General features: G+C 36.4%; 1 protein-coding gene across 1 annotated transcript in view; it reads left to right on the top strand.

Moving 5' to 3' along the window:
* Nucleotides 1-17623, top strand: part of rps6kal (ribosomal protein S6 kinase a, like) — a 46522-nt gene that overhangs the window by 26395 nt on the left and 2504 nt on the right. Inside the window, exons 10-21 of the mRNA XM_046849334.1 lie at nucleotides 82-152; nucleotides 333-421; nucleotides 534-598; nucleotides 3145-3247; nucleotides 4258-4382; nucleotides 7738-7860; nucleotides 8526-8615; nucleotides 8714-8872; nucleotides 9272-9433; nucleotides 10144-10220; nucleotides 10691-10808; nucleotides 13017-13157. Coding sequence (XP_046705290.1) covers nucleotides 82-152; nucleotides 333-421; nucleotides 534-598; nucleotides 3145-3247; nucleotides 4258-4382; nucleotides 7738-7860; nucleotides 8526-8615; nucleotides 8714-8872; nucleotides 9272-9433; nucleotides 10144-10220; nucleotides 10691-10808; nucleotides 13017-13157 — 1323 coding nt within the window. The remainder of the gene's footprint in view (nucleotides 1-81; nucleotides 153-332; nucleotides 422-533; nucleotides 599-3144; nucleotides 3248-4257; nucleotides 4383-7737; nucleotides 7861-8525; nucleotides 8616-8713; nucleotides 8873-9271; nucleotides 9434-10143; nucleotides 10221-10690; nucleotides 10809-13016; nucleotides 13158-17623) is intronic.

Here is a 17623-nt window from a genome sequence, read left to right as displayed (position 1 = left end):
ACTTTTATTTCAGTGTTAATGATATTGTATTGTGTGTTTGCTTTTAAACAAATCATTTTTAAACTTTTTTCTTGCTGCTAGTTTGAAATGCTGACAGGGACATTACCATTTCAAGGAAAAGATCGGAATGAAACCATGAACATGATTCTTAAGTAAGTGGGGCTACATTTTACATTTTAAATACACATGATATACATCAGATTTCTGATTCAGTAAAAATTTAATATTTGAATGTGCAAATGGCAATGGTCATTGAAAATGAGTTGTTGTAAATTGATAATGATTTAGATTTTTGAATATCACTGCCTTCTTATTTGTTTAATTTATAACAGAGCTAAATTGGGAATGCCACAGTTTTTAAGTTTGGAAGCACAGAGTCTTTTAAGAATGCTCTTTAAAAGAAACCCAGCAAATCGCTTAGGTATGTGAAATCTCTTGCTTTTAGCATAATAGATCATAACACATCTAACAAAATACACAATTGGAATAATTTGGATTTCTTAAATTAGCTCTTTTTTTTTGGTCTTTTGAAGGAGCCGGTCCAGATGGTGTAGAGGAGATCAAACGACATGCCTTTTTCTCCACCATAGACTGGAACGTGAGTGTCTTTTAGCAATTGTTCCAATTTTTATGCAGCCTAATTCAGTGGAACAGGACAATGTCCTGTTCTTTATATAAAGTGGTTATTATGAGTACTACTTTATAGGTAGAATTAGATGGAGAGAAGCACTGATTGATCAAATTCAGCTATTGCAAAATCATTCAGAATGTCTGAAGAAAATCACTTTTCTGCTAAACAGGATGGTTGAAAGATATTTTACAGTTAATTGTTTGTTTTACTTTTTAATTGTCCTGCCATTTTGTGGTAGCTATATTTGCATTCAATATTACAATGATATTATCAGATTTATTGTTATAAAGTCTTCATTATTCTGCTGTGTATTTTTTGTATTAGAAAGAGTAAAAAACAAACAGATGTGATTAAAATTACTGCTGCTGTAGGAATATTTTATTTGAAATATTTAATTAATAAATTCATATTGCAAATTGTTCTCACAAATATTTAGGATTAACTAATAATTTTTAGATTTGTTTAGTTAACTTAGTTTAGTTTAGCTTTATGCCAACACTTTTAAATGGAACTTCTAAATAGTAAAATAAAAGCTAATTAGTTTACTTAACCAATCTCATTACACATTATCTTAACAAATACTTAATATTAACTATTTAACTTTTTTTAAAATGAAGAAACTCTCAGATGTGGATGGGAAGGAGCAAGCTTGTTTTAAATGCAATCAGTCAGCGTGTTCCACAGAGCTCTCAGAAGGCACCTCTCAACAGCAATAGCACACCCCAGCAGTTGCAAGAGAGTGCGCCCCAAGTGAAATTTTCCCCACTTTTTATCCTCTCAAAAGTAGCCTTGTCAGCATCTTCTTAACTCTTTGCCCTACAAAGAACTTTATTTTCTGTTTCCCTTTTTTGAAAACACTGTTTTTTAGCTTTATGTCTAATCAGAGTTTAACTGCCTAATTTTTGCTGATAAGTACATTTTCTTCGTCTTCTTTTCTTTTTTCTTTCTTTCTTTTTTCTTTTCTATTTATCTAGTATTGCCAATTCTCCAATAAAGTGCTTTAATTCTTAACTTTTAGTTTCAAAATTATTTCTACACTCTTTATATGTAAGATTCTCTATTCTCAATGATTAATAATTGTATCTATTGCCAGGTTAGTGCTAAGAACTGTTACCTGAGTATTGTTGGAATACTGCTTCTTACTAATGCTGCTAATAGTGCTGGCATAAAGTACATTTCTCCAAACAGTGTATATAGACTATATGGTCAAAGTTTGTGTACACATGACTATCAGACGTATGTTGGGTTTTCCCAAAGCTGTTGCAATAAAGGGGACTAAATCTAAAATGGGTTGTTAAAATAGCATTTGTGTGATGGTCAGGTGTCCAAACTGGGAATATAGTCACAGTCACAATTCCTTTTTTTTTCCTCCCCCTACAAATGGCAACACAATTATGAACTGTGGTGACATGAAATGTATTATCAACTGTATATAATGTATATAATATTAGCTGACTAGCTAATTTATCCAAATGCAGTTGGGCTTTCATTAGCTTGCTAGTGCAATTAACTGAAAATTCTTGATAAAGTTAGGCCAGGGATGCACATCTGTCCACTGTCGGAATTTTGTCCCCTGCAGATTTTAGGGTTTAAACACATTACAATATTTATACTATAAATGCACATATACTTTATTTAAAAAACCTTAAGTAAATGTACTATGATTTAGCTATACTCAAAGACCTACTGGTATAGTCATGAAAGAATGCTACTTGAGATTGATCCACAACAAAATTATTATTATTAAAAAGTACTATTATTATTTTGCTGTAGCCTGCCTGACAAGGTTTGCACTCAATGTACCCTGTATAATCTTTTAGAAATGTTTTGCCAGACAAAAATTCTTACTGTGTCTTATGTTCAGTAAAGGGAGACAAGCACCACATTAATTACACTTTGGGGCAAAGAGGATTTGGGGAGGCAGGTGTATTATGGCAGCACTTTATTTTTTGTTTTTATTTTAGGTGAGTCTTGTTTCAACAAGTCAATAATGAAACAGTTTGTTCCAAGTTTTGCTTGTTTATGTTGTATGGGCTTCATTAGCACCATTTCTCTCTAGTTCCTAACACCTACTGAGAGGAAAAACACATATTTTGGCCACTGTAACAGGGGATGTTTCAGACAGCCAGGCAGCAAGCCAGGTCTTGCTGTGATGCAGTAATGGCCACAGTAAGACCCGTTTAGAAAACAGTGGTACTTGATTGAGCGTGAAGTGGAGGGAAGGGTGCTCATGGAGAGAGGCAACTGTTAATCAGTCTTCATTTGTCTTCACTAATGCAGCCACTTGAGCAATACTGAGCTCTGACTTGTAGTTTCATGTAGTTCAGGCTGTGCAGGTGTGAAAGCGAGATTAGCAACACAGTTGAACTTTCAGGGACACTGGCTAAAATGAAACACTGTCCTCACATCAGGTTGGCCTGAATGTTTGCCATACCTTTTAAAAGGTCTTTAATAGGGAGAAAATAAAAACCAGCAGGGGTTTTGTCTTGTCTGTTTTACGCCTCTCTGTACAGAAACTATATCGGTGCGAACTTCAACCTCCTTTTAAACCAGCAGCGGGAAAACCAGACGACACATTCTGCTTTGACCCCGAGTTCACAGCAAAAACCCCAAAGGGTAAGAACTCTTATTATCCATAAAGTCTAATGTTGTACCTATGAACTCTCCCTGCTGGGTTGATTTCTTTTTTTGTACAGAAATTACCAGAAAATACCATATTTTATTTGAAAAAAGCTCTAATGAACAAATGTTGTCTTATCACGTTGGTATCCTGGTTGCGGTTCACATTGAAGATGCTGGAAGTTGATCCTGAAATGTCGATTTTCTGATTTGCTAGAAGAGTCAACCTTAACTGCATGCTTTGGAGTTGATACAACACATTTGAATGGCTTGCCTCACAGACCCAGCAAATGAAACTGAATAATGCATCCAAGTTATCAGGTAGTCAGTGGATATTGGGTACTTTGATCAATGATCCAAAAGAAATTCAATAGTAACCTTAAAAATAACCTACAAGGTCTTCTCAATGTGAAGTGAAGGTAGATTTTTATTCCATGGTTTCATATTGTTTCTAGTTATTATTCTTATACTCTTTAGTAGTGTTTGTTACATTTTCATTTAAGTTTTTCATCGTTATCATTGTATCCATAAACACTTTCATTGTAGGGATAAAGTCTTGTGATTGGTGGTTCTTTTCTCTGCCTATTACTATCATGGGTCAAAGCCAAACTGTTGAACTCTATTTATACTAGGGGATTTAAATCTAATGTGTTTTTAAGCCATTGCACAGATATGATGCATAGAGGGGATATATTATAATGACTTGAAAACAAATCCTGAATATGTTTGTGTTTGATCTGGGGTTTTCCTGGGAACAATGGGTGTCTGGCAAGAGAACAGTTTAATTAACATGTTCTTCAAATGTCAATACCCGTAACTTAAAACTGACTTTAGTTTAATGCCAACAGCTTTATTACAAAAAAAATTAATTGTGCAATTACTTGACCCTTACAATCACCATCTTCTAGGCCAGCAATTCCTCTACTGGCTGCAATCATTTTCTACAGGGTTTTCATATACTTTGCATTCTGTGCATATAACTGTTTTATGTTCCATCACCTTCACAGACTCTCCAGGCATTCCTCCCAGTGCAAATGCACACCAGCTTTTCAAAGGCTTCAGCTTTGTAGCGCCAGTCTCCCTGGAGGAGAGCAAGAGCTCCCCTCTAGTTAACATCCTCCCCATTGTTCAGGTAAACATGGAAGCACATAAGCACTTACCAGCTTGTATTCCTGCTGCAATTGAATGTTTAAGTAGACTGGCCCATCAAATGTGATATCTATATTTTGCAAATATGTTTGGAAGCACCCAGTCTTACAGGTGCATCTCTATAAATTAAAATATCAATAAAAAGTTGATTTATTGTAGTAATTTAATACAAAAAGTGAAACTTTCATATTATTTGGATTCATCACACACAGACTGTTATATTTCAACCGTTTATTTCTTTTAATTTTGATGAATAAGGCTTACAGCTAATGAAAGAAATCCTAAATACAGTATCTCAGAAAATTAGAATATTGTGGAAAAGTTCAAATTTTGGAGTCTTATAGTGTCACACTCTACTCACTAATCTTTAAACACCTGCAAAGGTTTCCTGAGCCTTTAAATGGTGTCTCAGTTTGGTTCAGACTACACATGGGGGGAAGACTGCTGACTTGGCAGTTGTCCAGAAGACGATCATTGACACCCTGCACATGGAGGTTAAGCTAAAGAAGCTGCCATTCACAGAGTGCTGTATCCAATCACGTTAATAGAAAGTTGAATTGAGAGGAAAAAATGTGGAAGAAAAGGGTGAAACAAAGCCCATTCAAGAATTTGGGGGAGATTCACAAAGAGTGGACTGCAGCTGGAGTCAGTGCACATGCGTATCCATGGGCTACAACTGATGCATTCCTTGTGTCAAGCCACTGCTGAACCAGAGACAACGTCAGAGGGCAAAGGACGAAAAGGACTGGACTGTTGCTCATTGGGCCAAAGTCATCTTTTCAGATGAAAATTTAGCATTTAATTTGGAAATCAGGATCCCAGAGTCTGGTGAATATTTCAGTCTGTGTGTGATGACTCTATATAATATGAGTTTCACTTTTTTGTATTGAATTACTAAAATAAACCAACTTTTAAACGAGATTCTAATTTATTGAGATGCACCTGTATGTTGTTTTTGAGACAGGCATTTTTTTATTTTTTTTATATAATTTTTTTTTTTTTATATACAACAAACTATTTAAACGGCAAAAATGCACAAGAATTGGAATGACTGGAAGAAATTTCCCTAGTGGCTTTCCAGAAGAAATTATATATGAATGAGAACAGGAGAGAAGATATTAGCAGAATGCCTCACACCCACAGTCAAACATGGAGAAGTATGCTTAATGCTTTGAGTTGTGTTGGATCTGTGAAGGTTGGATACTTATTCTAGGTGAAAGGAATAATGAACAGCATGGCTACATTCTGCAGATAATTGGAACCAAATTTACCATACAAAAAGACAATACACCCCAAGCATACATCCAAGCTCTGTAAGTGTTATTTAGAGTGAAAACAGTTGGACGGAGTGTTAAATATCATAGATTGGCCTGCCTAGCCAACAAAACGAAATCCTATTGAACTGCTCTGTGATTAACTGGATCGCAGGGGTGGAAAGAACTGTACAACCAGCTAAGATCACCTTTGTCAAGTTTTATAAGAGGCATGGAAAGTATGATCAAAGTATAGGTTGCTGCGTATAAACAAAAGGAACATGCGTGTTTTAAAAAAAACTCTAAAAGACTAGGTGTTTCTAAATTTTTGACAGACGCTATATATGGTGAGAAGAGTATTGCGGGGGAAAAAAAGGGAAAAAAGGTGTTAATAAATACATGACATTAGCCACTATTTATGGGTTTTAAATTTAAATGCTGGTGGGTGTTTATTACTTTTATATGCATTATTTCAGTCAGTTCTATTAAAGTGGTTTTATACTTGACTCCATCATTTACAGAATAAATAGAAAAGTTACTAAACTAGATGAGTGAATAAAAATGGCTCATTATGAATGACAAATGACAATTGTTATATAACAGTTATTATAAATATTTGACAGTTATCAGAATTGAGCATATACACCAAGACCAGCCATAACATTAAAATCTCTGAAAGAATAACATTGATTATCTTGTTAAATTGCCACCTGTTGAGGGGTAGGGTACATTAGACAGTAAGTGTATAGTCAGTTAAGTTGATGTGGTGTTCTCTAAACCAGCAGGTCTTGGGAAGTGTTTCCAGTATGTAGTGGTTAATGTGCAGTGAAGGCTACCCTGTTAGATCCAAACCCACATAAGCATTAATGTTACCAGACAAATTGCTGAAAAATGTCATGCGATGCTGATAGTGAGGGGACAGTACACATTGTGCATTACAGCTTGCTGTGTATCAGGCTGCAATGCCACAGACTGGTCAGAGTTCCAATGCTGAACCCTGTCCACTGCGAATTTATTTATAATAGGCATGTGAGCATCAGATTTGGAATATTGCACAATGGAAGAATGTGGACTGGTCTGAAGACATGGCACCAGGAGGCACTATGTTAAGAAGGCAAACCAGCAGATGCAAACTAATTCTCTAGGCAAATGGGATCATGGCGTTTATGCAGTTGTTACTTTAACATGTACCTCCTACCTAAACATTGGTGCAGACCAAGTGCACCTCTTCACTGCAAGTGTTTTCTATAATGCCAGTGGCCTCTCTTAGACTAATGCAAAAAACGGAGTCCCCACCTCCCATTTGACAGAATTTAAAGCACCTGCTGTTTGTGTCTTGTGCCAGATACAACAGCATACCTTCAGAGGTTGGTTTTAATATTATGGCTGATTGGTGTTTAATACTTTGGTACATTAATGTCAGTTTTAAGAAACCACAGCAAACGATTCAGTGTTTCATCTCACATAATCTCTACCTTTTTTTTTTACTAACAACTTTGTTTTCACATCAAACATATTGCCAAAAGCCTGCTTGACCCAACAAAGTGCACTTTGTTTTATTCAGACTGTAATCTGAAAAATAAGTAATAAATAAAACCTGTTCGGTATGGGCTGCACTGCCCATAGACACAGCATTTGCATAAAGATTGACCGATTAAGTGAAAACATCTGATCAATATCTCCCACAGTTAATATTTATCTTTCAGCTCTGCCTTTCAGTGTCAGCTATTCAGTCAGGTTTATTGCTGTTTCCACCTGAGCCAGCAGGTCCTTGAAATGTTTTCGAACAGAATTTGATATTTTAGACAAGGTGCAAACCCGAGCCTGGTTCTTCATCACAGCTAACAAGCAATTCTTCATTCCTGATCATTTATTCTGAATGTAATAGAGTCTTTCAAGAATGATACCATAGTTAAGGAGAGAGGCTGATTATCTGCAAAAGAGCCAGTGACTGCAAATTACTATGTCAAGCATTTGCATATCATGAAAGTATTGTAAAGCGCAAATGCACTTGCTATGCAAATCCATTCACAATTTATTTTAAGGGGCAATGTGGGGTACTGAAGTTGCTCTTTGTGTTTTCAGATGCATACCGGCACAGCACAGTTCTCAGACATATACGAGCTGAAAGAGGACATCGGCGTGGGCTCATATTCTATATGCAAGCGCTGCATCCACAGAGTGACAGCAATGGAGCTCGCAGTAAAGGTTAGAAATGCTAATCACAAAAGAGGATCATGAAATAGGCTAAGGAGTTGTTTATCATAACCAGCAGGGGTCAGTAAAATACTAGAAAATGCTTGATACTCTGCCTGAACACGACAGAGTATCATAAGACTTAATAGGTTTAAAAACGTATGCAACAGATCACAACTTCCTTTACCCGCAGTTGTATTACACCTTTTTTTTACCTTAGTGAAATGGATTTAGTTTACCAATAAGAAACTTTTGTTTGTATACATTTCAGACACAACGTAACTGTGAAAGAAATATGATAAACTTTGGATATTGGCACCAACTAGAAAACCTATGCTGACTGAATAGCTAATGGAAATTGTATTGTATTGAACTACACATTGTGTAAAACAATAAATAAATATATCATTCTTGTGTGTAGAAAGCACATTACACTTTTCCCTGTTATCCTGTCTGACCATTTATATTTCAGTTTAAAACGCTAAAGCAAGTGCCATAATTTGTAGTACTTTTAGTTACATTTTATCTTGATTATTAATTTGGGTTTCTCAGATGTGTTTGCTTGTTAATTAAATAGGTGGAATTGTATGAAAGTAAATAATTGTTTGGGGACATTGTCAGAAGTTATTTAAAGCTTTTTGGTCGTTGATATTGTTCTTACTTCTGCTTTGTTGCAGATTATTGACAAAAGTAAACGGGACCCTTCAGAGGAGATTGAAATTCTTATGCGGTACGGCCAGCATCCAAATATCATCACATTAAAGGACGTAAGTCTCAACCCATCATCTTGTCCCCAGACCTCAGCAGTATAGTTATTTTTTTCTCTGAATATGACTCTGTGCATGTTTGTGTGTCTGCAAATCAGGTTTATGATGAGGGACGATTTGTGTATTTGGTAACTGAGCTAATGAAGGGAGGAGAGCTGTTGGATAAGATTCTCAGGCAGAAGTTCTTCTCGGAGCGAGAAGCGAGCGCCGTGCTCTACACAATCACCAAAACGGTGGATTATTTGCACTGCCAAGGGGTAAGGTAGCGACAGCACCAACACCACGTTTACCCTGATCAGGAGAAATGCATTGCCTTGAAAACTGTTTGTCCTCTATTTTCATCTATATTTACTTGCGTGTTTCAGATCTACAAACACAATATAATAAAACAAAAACAACCTGTGTAAACAAAAAAATACAGCATGTTTTGCATGAAATTATTTGTGAAAAGAATAATTATAGTATATAAAAGTGGCAATAGAATGGGTAGTCTGGTAGACTCACATATATGACCTCTCGCATCTAGCAACATCTAATATCTGGATTTTAATCAGCATTCTTAGTTTGGATATATCCATTGTGTTTATTTATTTATTTATTTGTTTATTTTTTAAACAGTTTTGAATGTGAGTTAAGAATCACACATCTGTTCACAGGTGGTTCATAGGGACCTGAAGCCCAGCAACATTCTGTACATGGACGATTCGGGTAACCCAGACTCGATCAGAATCTGTGACTTTGGCTTTGCCAAGCAGTTGAGGGGGGATAATGGACTTCTGCTCACGCCATGTTACACTGCTAACTTTGTAGCACCCGAGGTGAGATAATTTCTTAGTGTTAAAGAGGTCTGTTAAATCTGTAATTTCATTTGGAAAATTGTCTGTTCGTGAAACCTCTTCACTGTGCATACCTTCGTTGTGATGCTTGTTCCTTGCTTATGTTTGCTAACATCTATGCTCTGTTGCCTATGGTATATGAAAAGCACCTTACATGCAAGAACAATCCACAAAAATAACATCTAAACAATGCACTGTACAATGTATGGTGGACTGGTTAAGTGCTTTAATAAAGATTGAAAATGTTAAATTAGATTTTTTTTTTATTCCTGAGAAGTGAACAACTGTGAAACCGTAGTTCTTTTTTTTTCTCCTAGTCAATTTTTTTTTTTTTTATTATTATTTTTTTTTTTTTTATACATTTTTAAACATTACCTCAGGCTGTTGAATTGTAGAAAGGTCACCCTGCACTGAAGCATGTTCCATTTGTACATGCATAGTAAATGAACAGTTTTGCATTGTAAGATTTAATATAGCGTTCTAGCCCTGTCAAAAAGTGCACTTGTCATTGGTCCTGCAGTTAGTGATTTAAAATCCTACCCTTAAATGCCTTTTTATCTCAATTCTGTTATGCTGTAATGCTGTTAAAATCTGATTTAATTTACCTTCCTGAACACTGTCTTAAAATAGTAAACATTTTGTCATCCTAAATAAACCTTTTTTTGTTTGTGTATGTGCGTGTGAGATTGTAGGTATTGATGCGTCAGGGTTATGATGCAGCCTGTGATATCTGGAGTCTGGGAGTTCTTCTTTATACCATGCTAGCTGGGTGAGTGAGTTACACACTCCTGAAATCTAATCCAGCAAATATATTTGTCATTCTCACTGGCAAGAGATCTAATAAAAAGTGCTGCTACTAAATGTATATCTACCGGTAATTTCTAAATAAATATAAGGACAAATTCTTTTTTTTTTTTTTTTTAAAAAGTAGTAACTATATAGTATAGTAGTAACTAGTTCATAGTTTGCGAACTTTCCTTATGTAAAGCAGGATCGATCATAACACTGTTTAAAAATGATAATTATGATACTTATGGCTTTTGTATATATTTAAAGGATTTTAGTAAGGTTGGCATTAATCATGTGTCAATCTTATAATATTTTTATTATATAATATAATATTACCTTAATAATGATTTCAGTTATAAAATATTTTTTTTCATTGCACTAATACAAATAGAAATTGGACCAAGTATGTTTCAGCTTCTGTTAATTTGTTTTGTCTTCGGCTCTCTAAAGGTACACCCCGTTTGCTAACGGCCCCAATGACACTCCAGAGGAGATTCTGTTGCGTATCGGCAGTGGCAAGTTCTCTCTCAGTGGAGGAAACTGGGATACTGTATCTGATTCCTCAAAGGTCGAACAATAATAAATATTCTGCCCTTTTCTTTCATGATTAACCTAAAAAGAATTTTAAAAAGTGATTATATATTAGTAATTATGTTTGAATTATATACATTTTTAATTTTCATTTACAGCTTTCATTTCTTTTTTATTTACGCATCTGTACGCAGTCTGACTTTTTGGCATTTTCTCTGTGTGTGTGTGTGTGTGTGTGTGTGTATGTATGTATGTATGTATGTGTGTGTGTGTGTGTGTGTGTGTGTGTGTGTGTGTGTGTGTGTATATATATATATATATATATATATATATATATATATATATATATATATATATATATATATGTGTATATATATATATATATATATATATATATATATATATATATATGTATATATATATATATATATATATATATATATATATATATATATATAAAATATATATTGTATCTCACACAAGTGAGTACACCCCTCTTATTTCAGCAACCATTTAAGTATATCTCAAATAACTCAACATACAGCCATTACTGTCAAAATAACTGCCAACAAAAGTGAGTACACCTTAAGTGATAATAGGTGTACGTATTTTTACCATGCAAAGCCACATTTCCTATTCATTAGTGATGCACCGATCATGATTTTAAATGCCCAATTCCGATACCAATATTTTACAAGCGAACTGGCCGATTCCAATAATGATTTAGGAGTTATTTATTTTTTATCAAGCAACAGACAAAAATGTCTGTTTCATTTCTCATCCAACATGTGAGAATCTGAGCTAAACAAACATTTACTGTCTACGCTTGTGCAGGGTCCCTACTGTTCATCATGTTCATGTTGGTGCGTCGCATACAATTCTCTCATACTGACCACTGGATGTTCAACATGGCACCTCATGGCAAAGAACTCTGAGAATTTGAGAATTACAATTGTTGCTCTCCACAAAGATGGTTTAGGCTATAAGAAGATTGGTAACACACTGAAACTGAGTTACAGTAAAGTGGCCAGAATCATACAGATGTTTTCCAAGACTGGTTCCACTTGGAAAAGGCCTCGCAAGGGTTCATCAAAGGTTGAGTCCTCGTGCTTTGCGTCAGGTGCAGAAGCTGACTTTAAAAAACTGATGCATGAGGCCTGCCAGCATTGCTTTAGAGGTTGCAGAAGCGGAAGTCCGCTTGTCAGTGTTCAGACCGTATACTGCATACTGCAACAAGTCAGTTTGCATGGCTGCCGTCCAAGAAGGAAAGATCTTCTGAAGCTGGCTCACAAGAAAGCCTGCAAACAGTTTGCTGAAGACAACCTGTCCAGAGCATGAATTACTGGAACCATGTCCTGTGGTCTGAGAATAAGAAAACTTGTTTGGCCCAAATGGTGTCAAGCATGTGTGGAGACACCCTGGTGAGGATTACCAAGGAAATTGTGTTTTGCCTGCAATCAAGCATGGTACTGGTAGCATCATGGTCTGTGGCTACATGAGTGCTGCTGGTACTGCGGAGGTGCGGCTCATTTATGGGAACATAAAACCGAACATGTACTGTGACATTCTGAAGCAGAACATGATGCCTTTAGAAACTGGGCAGAATGACAGTTTTTCCAACATAATAATGACCCCAAACACACCACCAACATGACTACTGCCTTGCTGTGGAAGCTGAAAGTATAGGTGATGGAGTGTCCAAATATGTCTCCTTTTGGGCATCTTCAAGCTGAAGGTGAAGAAGTGCCATGTGTGTGTAACATACAGCAGCTCTGTGATGTCATTATGGATGAGTGGAAGAGTATCTCAGAAACAACCTGTGCAGCTCTGGTGAATTCCATGCCCAGGATTATTAAGGCAGTGTTAGATAATAATGGTTCTCACATAGGGTGTACTCACTTGTGTTGCCAGACAATAATGGCTGTATGTTCAGTTATTTTCTCTTATCTTTCTATATTGCTATACAAGCTGCACATTGACTACTCTATAGTATATCTAATTTTCATTTCTAAAGTATTGTCCCTTCAGAACATATAATAAAATGGATGCTGAAATGTGCAGGGTGTACTCACTTTTGTGAGATGCTGTAGAGTATACTGTGTGTAATATATTTTTTTCGTATATTTATTATCATAATTTTTTTGTTATATATTATTGTTTTATATATACTGTTCTTTAGATAATTTACTACTACAGTGTGGTAATTGTGATTAGACTTTTCATACCTTTTTGCTTTCACCTGCAGGATCTTTTATCTCACATGCTTCATGTGGACCCTCATCAGAGGTATTCGGCCGAGCAGGTACTGAAACACTCATGGATCGCCTGCCGGGACCAACTGCCCCATTTCCAGCTTACTCGGCACGATGCACCTCATTTAGTTAAGGTAAAACTGATTTCTCTGTAAATGAGCTTATAGAGTGGTGTAAAAAAATACTTTAACATTTTGAAAACTTCACCAAGTAGGTGATTCTTTACATACAGTGCATCCGGAAAGTGTTCACAGCGCTTCACTTTTTTCACATTTTATGTTACAGCCTTAATCCAAAATGGATTAAATTCTTTATATTCCTCTAATTTTACAAACGATACCTTATAATGACATTTTAAAAAGTGTGTTTGAAATCTTTGCAAATGTATTAATAAATAATAAATGAAAAGAAATCACATGTACATAAGTATTCACAGCCTTTGCTCAATACTTTGTTGAAGCATCTTTGGCACCAATTACAGCCTGAAGTCTTTTTGAGTATGCTGCTACATGCTTGGCACGCCTGTTTTGATGCTGATGATGCTGCAATCGCCATGCTTCACTGTAGGGATGAGATTCTCCAGGTGATGAGCGGTGCCTGGTTTCCTCCAGACATGACGCTTGGCATTCAGGCCAAAGAGTTTAAATTTTGTTTCTCATGGTCTGAGAGTCCTGTAGGTGTCCTTTGGCAAGATCAGGTGGTATGTCATGTGCCTTTTACTGAGGAGTGGCTTCTGTCTGGCCACTCCTCAGTACATACAGGCCTGACTAATGAAGTGCTACAGAGATGGTGGTTGTTCTGGAAGGTTCTCCTCTCTCTACAGAGAAATGCTGGAGCTCTTTCAGAGGGACCATTGGGTTTTTGAAGTTGACTAAGGCCCTTCTCCCTGATTGCTCGGTTTGGCCGGGTGGCCTGCTCTCGGAATGGTTCCAAACTTCTTACATTTACAGATGATGATAGCCACTGTGCTCATTGGGACCGTCAATGCTGCAGAAATATTTCTATACTCTTCCCAAGATCCGTGCCTCGATACAATCTTGTCTCGGAGGTCTACAGACAATTCCTTGGACTTCATGGCTTGGTTTGTGCTCTGACATACATTGTTAACTGTGTGACATTCTATAGACAGGTGTGTGCCTTTCCACATCATGTCCAATCATCTGAATTTACCACAGGTGGACTCCAATCAAGTTTTAGAAACATCTCAAGGATGTTGAGTGTAAACAAGATAAACATGAGCTCAATTTTGAGGGTCATGGCAAAGGCTGTGAATACGTGATTTTTTTTTTTGTTTTTTATCTTTAATAAATTTGTAAAGATTTCAAACACACTGTCATTACGGGCCATTGTTCGTACAATATTGATGAATTTAATCCATTTAGAATGAGGCTGTAACATTAAAAATTTAGAAAAAGTGAAGGGCTGTGAAAACTTTCCGGGTGCACTATATTCGTGGGAAAGAAAAAATAAATAAATAAATACATTTTTATATATATATATATATATATATATATATATATATATATATATATATATATATATATATATATATATAATCTCACACACACACACACACACACACACAGTGAGGAAAATAAGTATTTGAACACCCTGCTATTTTGCAAGTTCTCCCACTTAGAAATCATGGAGGGGTCTGAAATTGTCGTCGTAGGTGCATGTCCACTGTGAAAGACATAATCTAAAAAAATCCAGAAATCACAATGTATGATTTTTAAACTATTTATTTGTATGATACAGCTGCAAATAAGTATTTGAACACCTGTCTATCAGCTAGAATTCTGACCCTCAAAGACCTGTTAGTCTGCCTTTAAAATGTCCACCTCCACTACATTTATTATCCTAAATTAGATGCACCTGTTTGAGGTCGTTAGCTGCATAAAGACACCTGTCCACCCCATACAACCAGTAAAAATCCAACTACTAACATGGCCAAGACCAAAGAGCTGTCCAAATACACTAGAGACAAAATTGTACACCTCCACAAGGCTGGAAAGGGAGCTCAAACTCTGTGTTTCTCAGCGACAGGCCAGAAACCTGACTGATCTAGAGAAGATCTGTGTGGAGGAGTGGGCCAAAATCCCTCCTGCAGTGTGTGCAAACCTGGTGAAAAACTACAGGAAACGTTTGACCTCTGTAATTGCAAACAAAAGCTACTGTACCAAATATTAACATTGACTTTCTCAGGTGTTCAAATACTTATTTGCAGCTGTATCATACAAATAAATAGTTTTTAAAAAATCATATATTGTGATTTCTGGATTATTTTTTTTTTTTTTAGATTATGTCTCTTACAGTGGACATGCACCTACGATGACAATTTCAGACCCCCCCATGATTTCTAAGTGGGAGAACTTGCAAAATAGCAGGGTGTTCAAATACTTATTTTCCTCACTGTGTGTGTGTGTGTGTGTGTGTGTGTGTGTGTGTGTGTATATACATACACACTGACGATCAAAATTAGAGAACAATTTATAAACAATTAAACAATTCTGAAATAATGTCATCTTCACTGCTCAACAGTTTTGGAGTTTTGGTCCTGTCTATACCATGCTACCAGAACACCTTTTCCACAATTTAACTAATGCATTTCCAAAATAACATTATTTTCCAGAAAACACACTGATCAAAATTAGAGAACACTTTCATATACCTCCCAGTTATTGGTGTTAATCTGGCACCTAGTGCTAATTTCCTTGATTATCTGTCAACCCCTATTTAACTGGCAGCTTAACTTCCAGTTTCACTGACTCTGCAAGATGGTGGGACGTTCTAAAGTGACTGAAAGCCTCCGGCAGCAGGTTGTCCAGATGAAGGCCAATGGGATGACCCTATCAGCCATAGCAAGACAAGTTGGTCATTCCAAATCTGTGATTTAAAGAATATTGAATCTTTACGACATCACAAACTCATTCAAGTCCGCCAAGAAGGCTGGTCGTCCACGGAAGACAAATAAAAGAGAGGACAGGATACTGCGAGGATCTCAATGGGCAATCGTTTCCACAATGCAGCTAAAATTGCTCACCAGTTCAGCGCTGAACAGGGTAAGGATCTGTCTGGTCATACAGTGTCTCGACGTTTAAGAGCATTTGGACTGAAAGCCCACACTGCAGTTACCAAACCTCTCATTAGTAGAAAGAATCAAAAGGCTAGACTAAGCTTTTGTGTGGACAGAGGAGAACTGGTCCAAAGTTCACTCCAGTGATAAAAGCAAGTTTAATTTATTTGGGTCCGATGGGAAACATTATGTTCGGTGACAAACTGGAGAAAGACTGAACCCAAAGTGTGTAAAGAAGTCAGTGAAAAGTGGAGGAGGAAGTGTCATGGTTTGGGGCATGTTTTCTGCAGCAGGAGTTGGGCCTCTTATACAGCTGCATGGCAGAGTGAATGCAAATGTTTATCAGAACCTTCTTCAACAACATATGGGTCCTTCCATGCGTTCATCACCCAATCAGCCCGCAGTGTTAATGCAGGACAACGCTCCATGTCACACAGCAAAACGGGTAAAGCAGTTTCTTGAAACTGAAAACATTGAAATAATGACATGGCCTGCCCAGAGTCCTGATCTCAACCCAATAGAGAACCTCTGGAAAATCCTTGGTGACAAAGTTATGGCCAAGAAACCCCCTACAGTCACCGAAATGTGGAGGAGACTGGAAGAAAAGTGGACCAAAATCACACCAGAGCAGTGTGAGAGACTAGTGCTGTCCTGTGGCCGCAGATGTGCTGAAGTAATTCAGAGCAGAGGCCTGTACACTTCCTACTAATTGCTGACTGTTGTAACCTTCAGAAAATTTTGTTGTAATCTTTTTCATGCTACAGTCTTTGTAGTTCTCTAATTTTGATCAGTGTGTTTTCTGCAAAATAATGTTTTTTTTGGAAATGCCTTAGTTATTTTGTGAAAAAGGTGTTCTGGTAGCATGGTATAGACAGGACAAAAACCCCTTCAACTGTTGAGCAGTGAAGATGACATTATTTCAGAATTGTTAAATTGTTTATAAATTGTTCTCTAATTTTGATCGCCAGTGTATATGTATATTCTATATGTATATTATATAAGTGGGTTTTAACAAAGGTAAACTATTAAATCTTTCCATGTATTAAATTTTTATTTAATACATATTTAATTTGTGCCAATGTAACTGATCACTCAATTTAATAAATACAATTAGAAAGTATATTGCATCGAATATATATAAAATGTGTAAATTTGGTGCATTGGACAAATGCAGTCAGTGAGTGATGCAGTGGTTAGCATTTCTGCCACCTAAGTCCCTATTTGAGCCAATGCTAAGGTTAATCTATGTACAAGGTTACGTTTGGTCTTCAGTATGAGTTTGCTCAGAGTCCTCTGAGCAAGTGCGTGTTGGAGATTTTGATTAGCTTGACATTGAAAGATAAAGGGTTTTTTTTTGGTTTATGTATTCTTATATATTTTATTAGGGCCCGAGCACCGAGGAGCAGGCCAGAATGGCCTGCACCAAAGGTGCGAAGCCCTATTGTTTTCCTTAGTATTTATTTATTTATTTATTTATTTATTTATTTATTTTTTACACACATGGGCCATTTGGGGTCCCTTAAC

The sequence above is a fragment of the Silurus meridionalis genome, chromosome 5, assembly GCF_014805685.1.
Source record: "Silurus meridionalis isolate SWU-2019-XX chromosome 5, ASM1480568v1, whole genome shotgun sequence".
Taxonomy (NCBI): domain Eukaryota; kingdom Metazoa; phylum Chordata; class Actinopteri; order Siluriformes; family Siluridae; genus Silurus; species Silurus meridionalis.
Note: the sequence above shows the minus strand (reverse complement) of the source record. Positions and strands in the feature narration are given on the sequence as shown.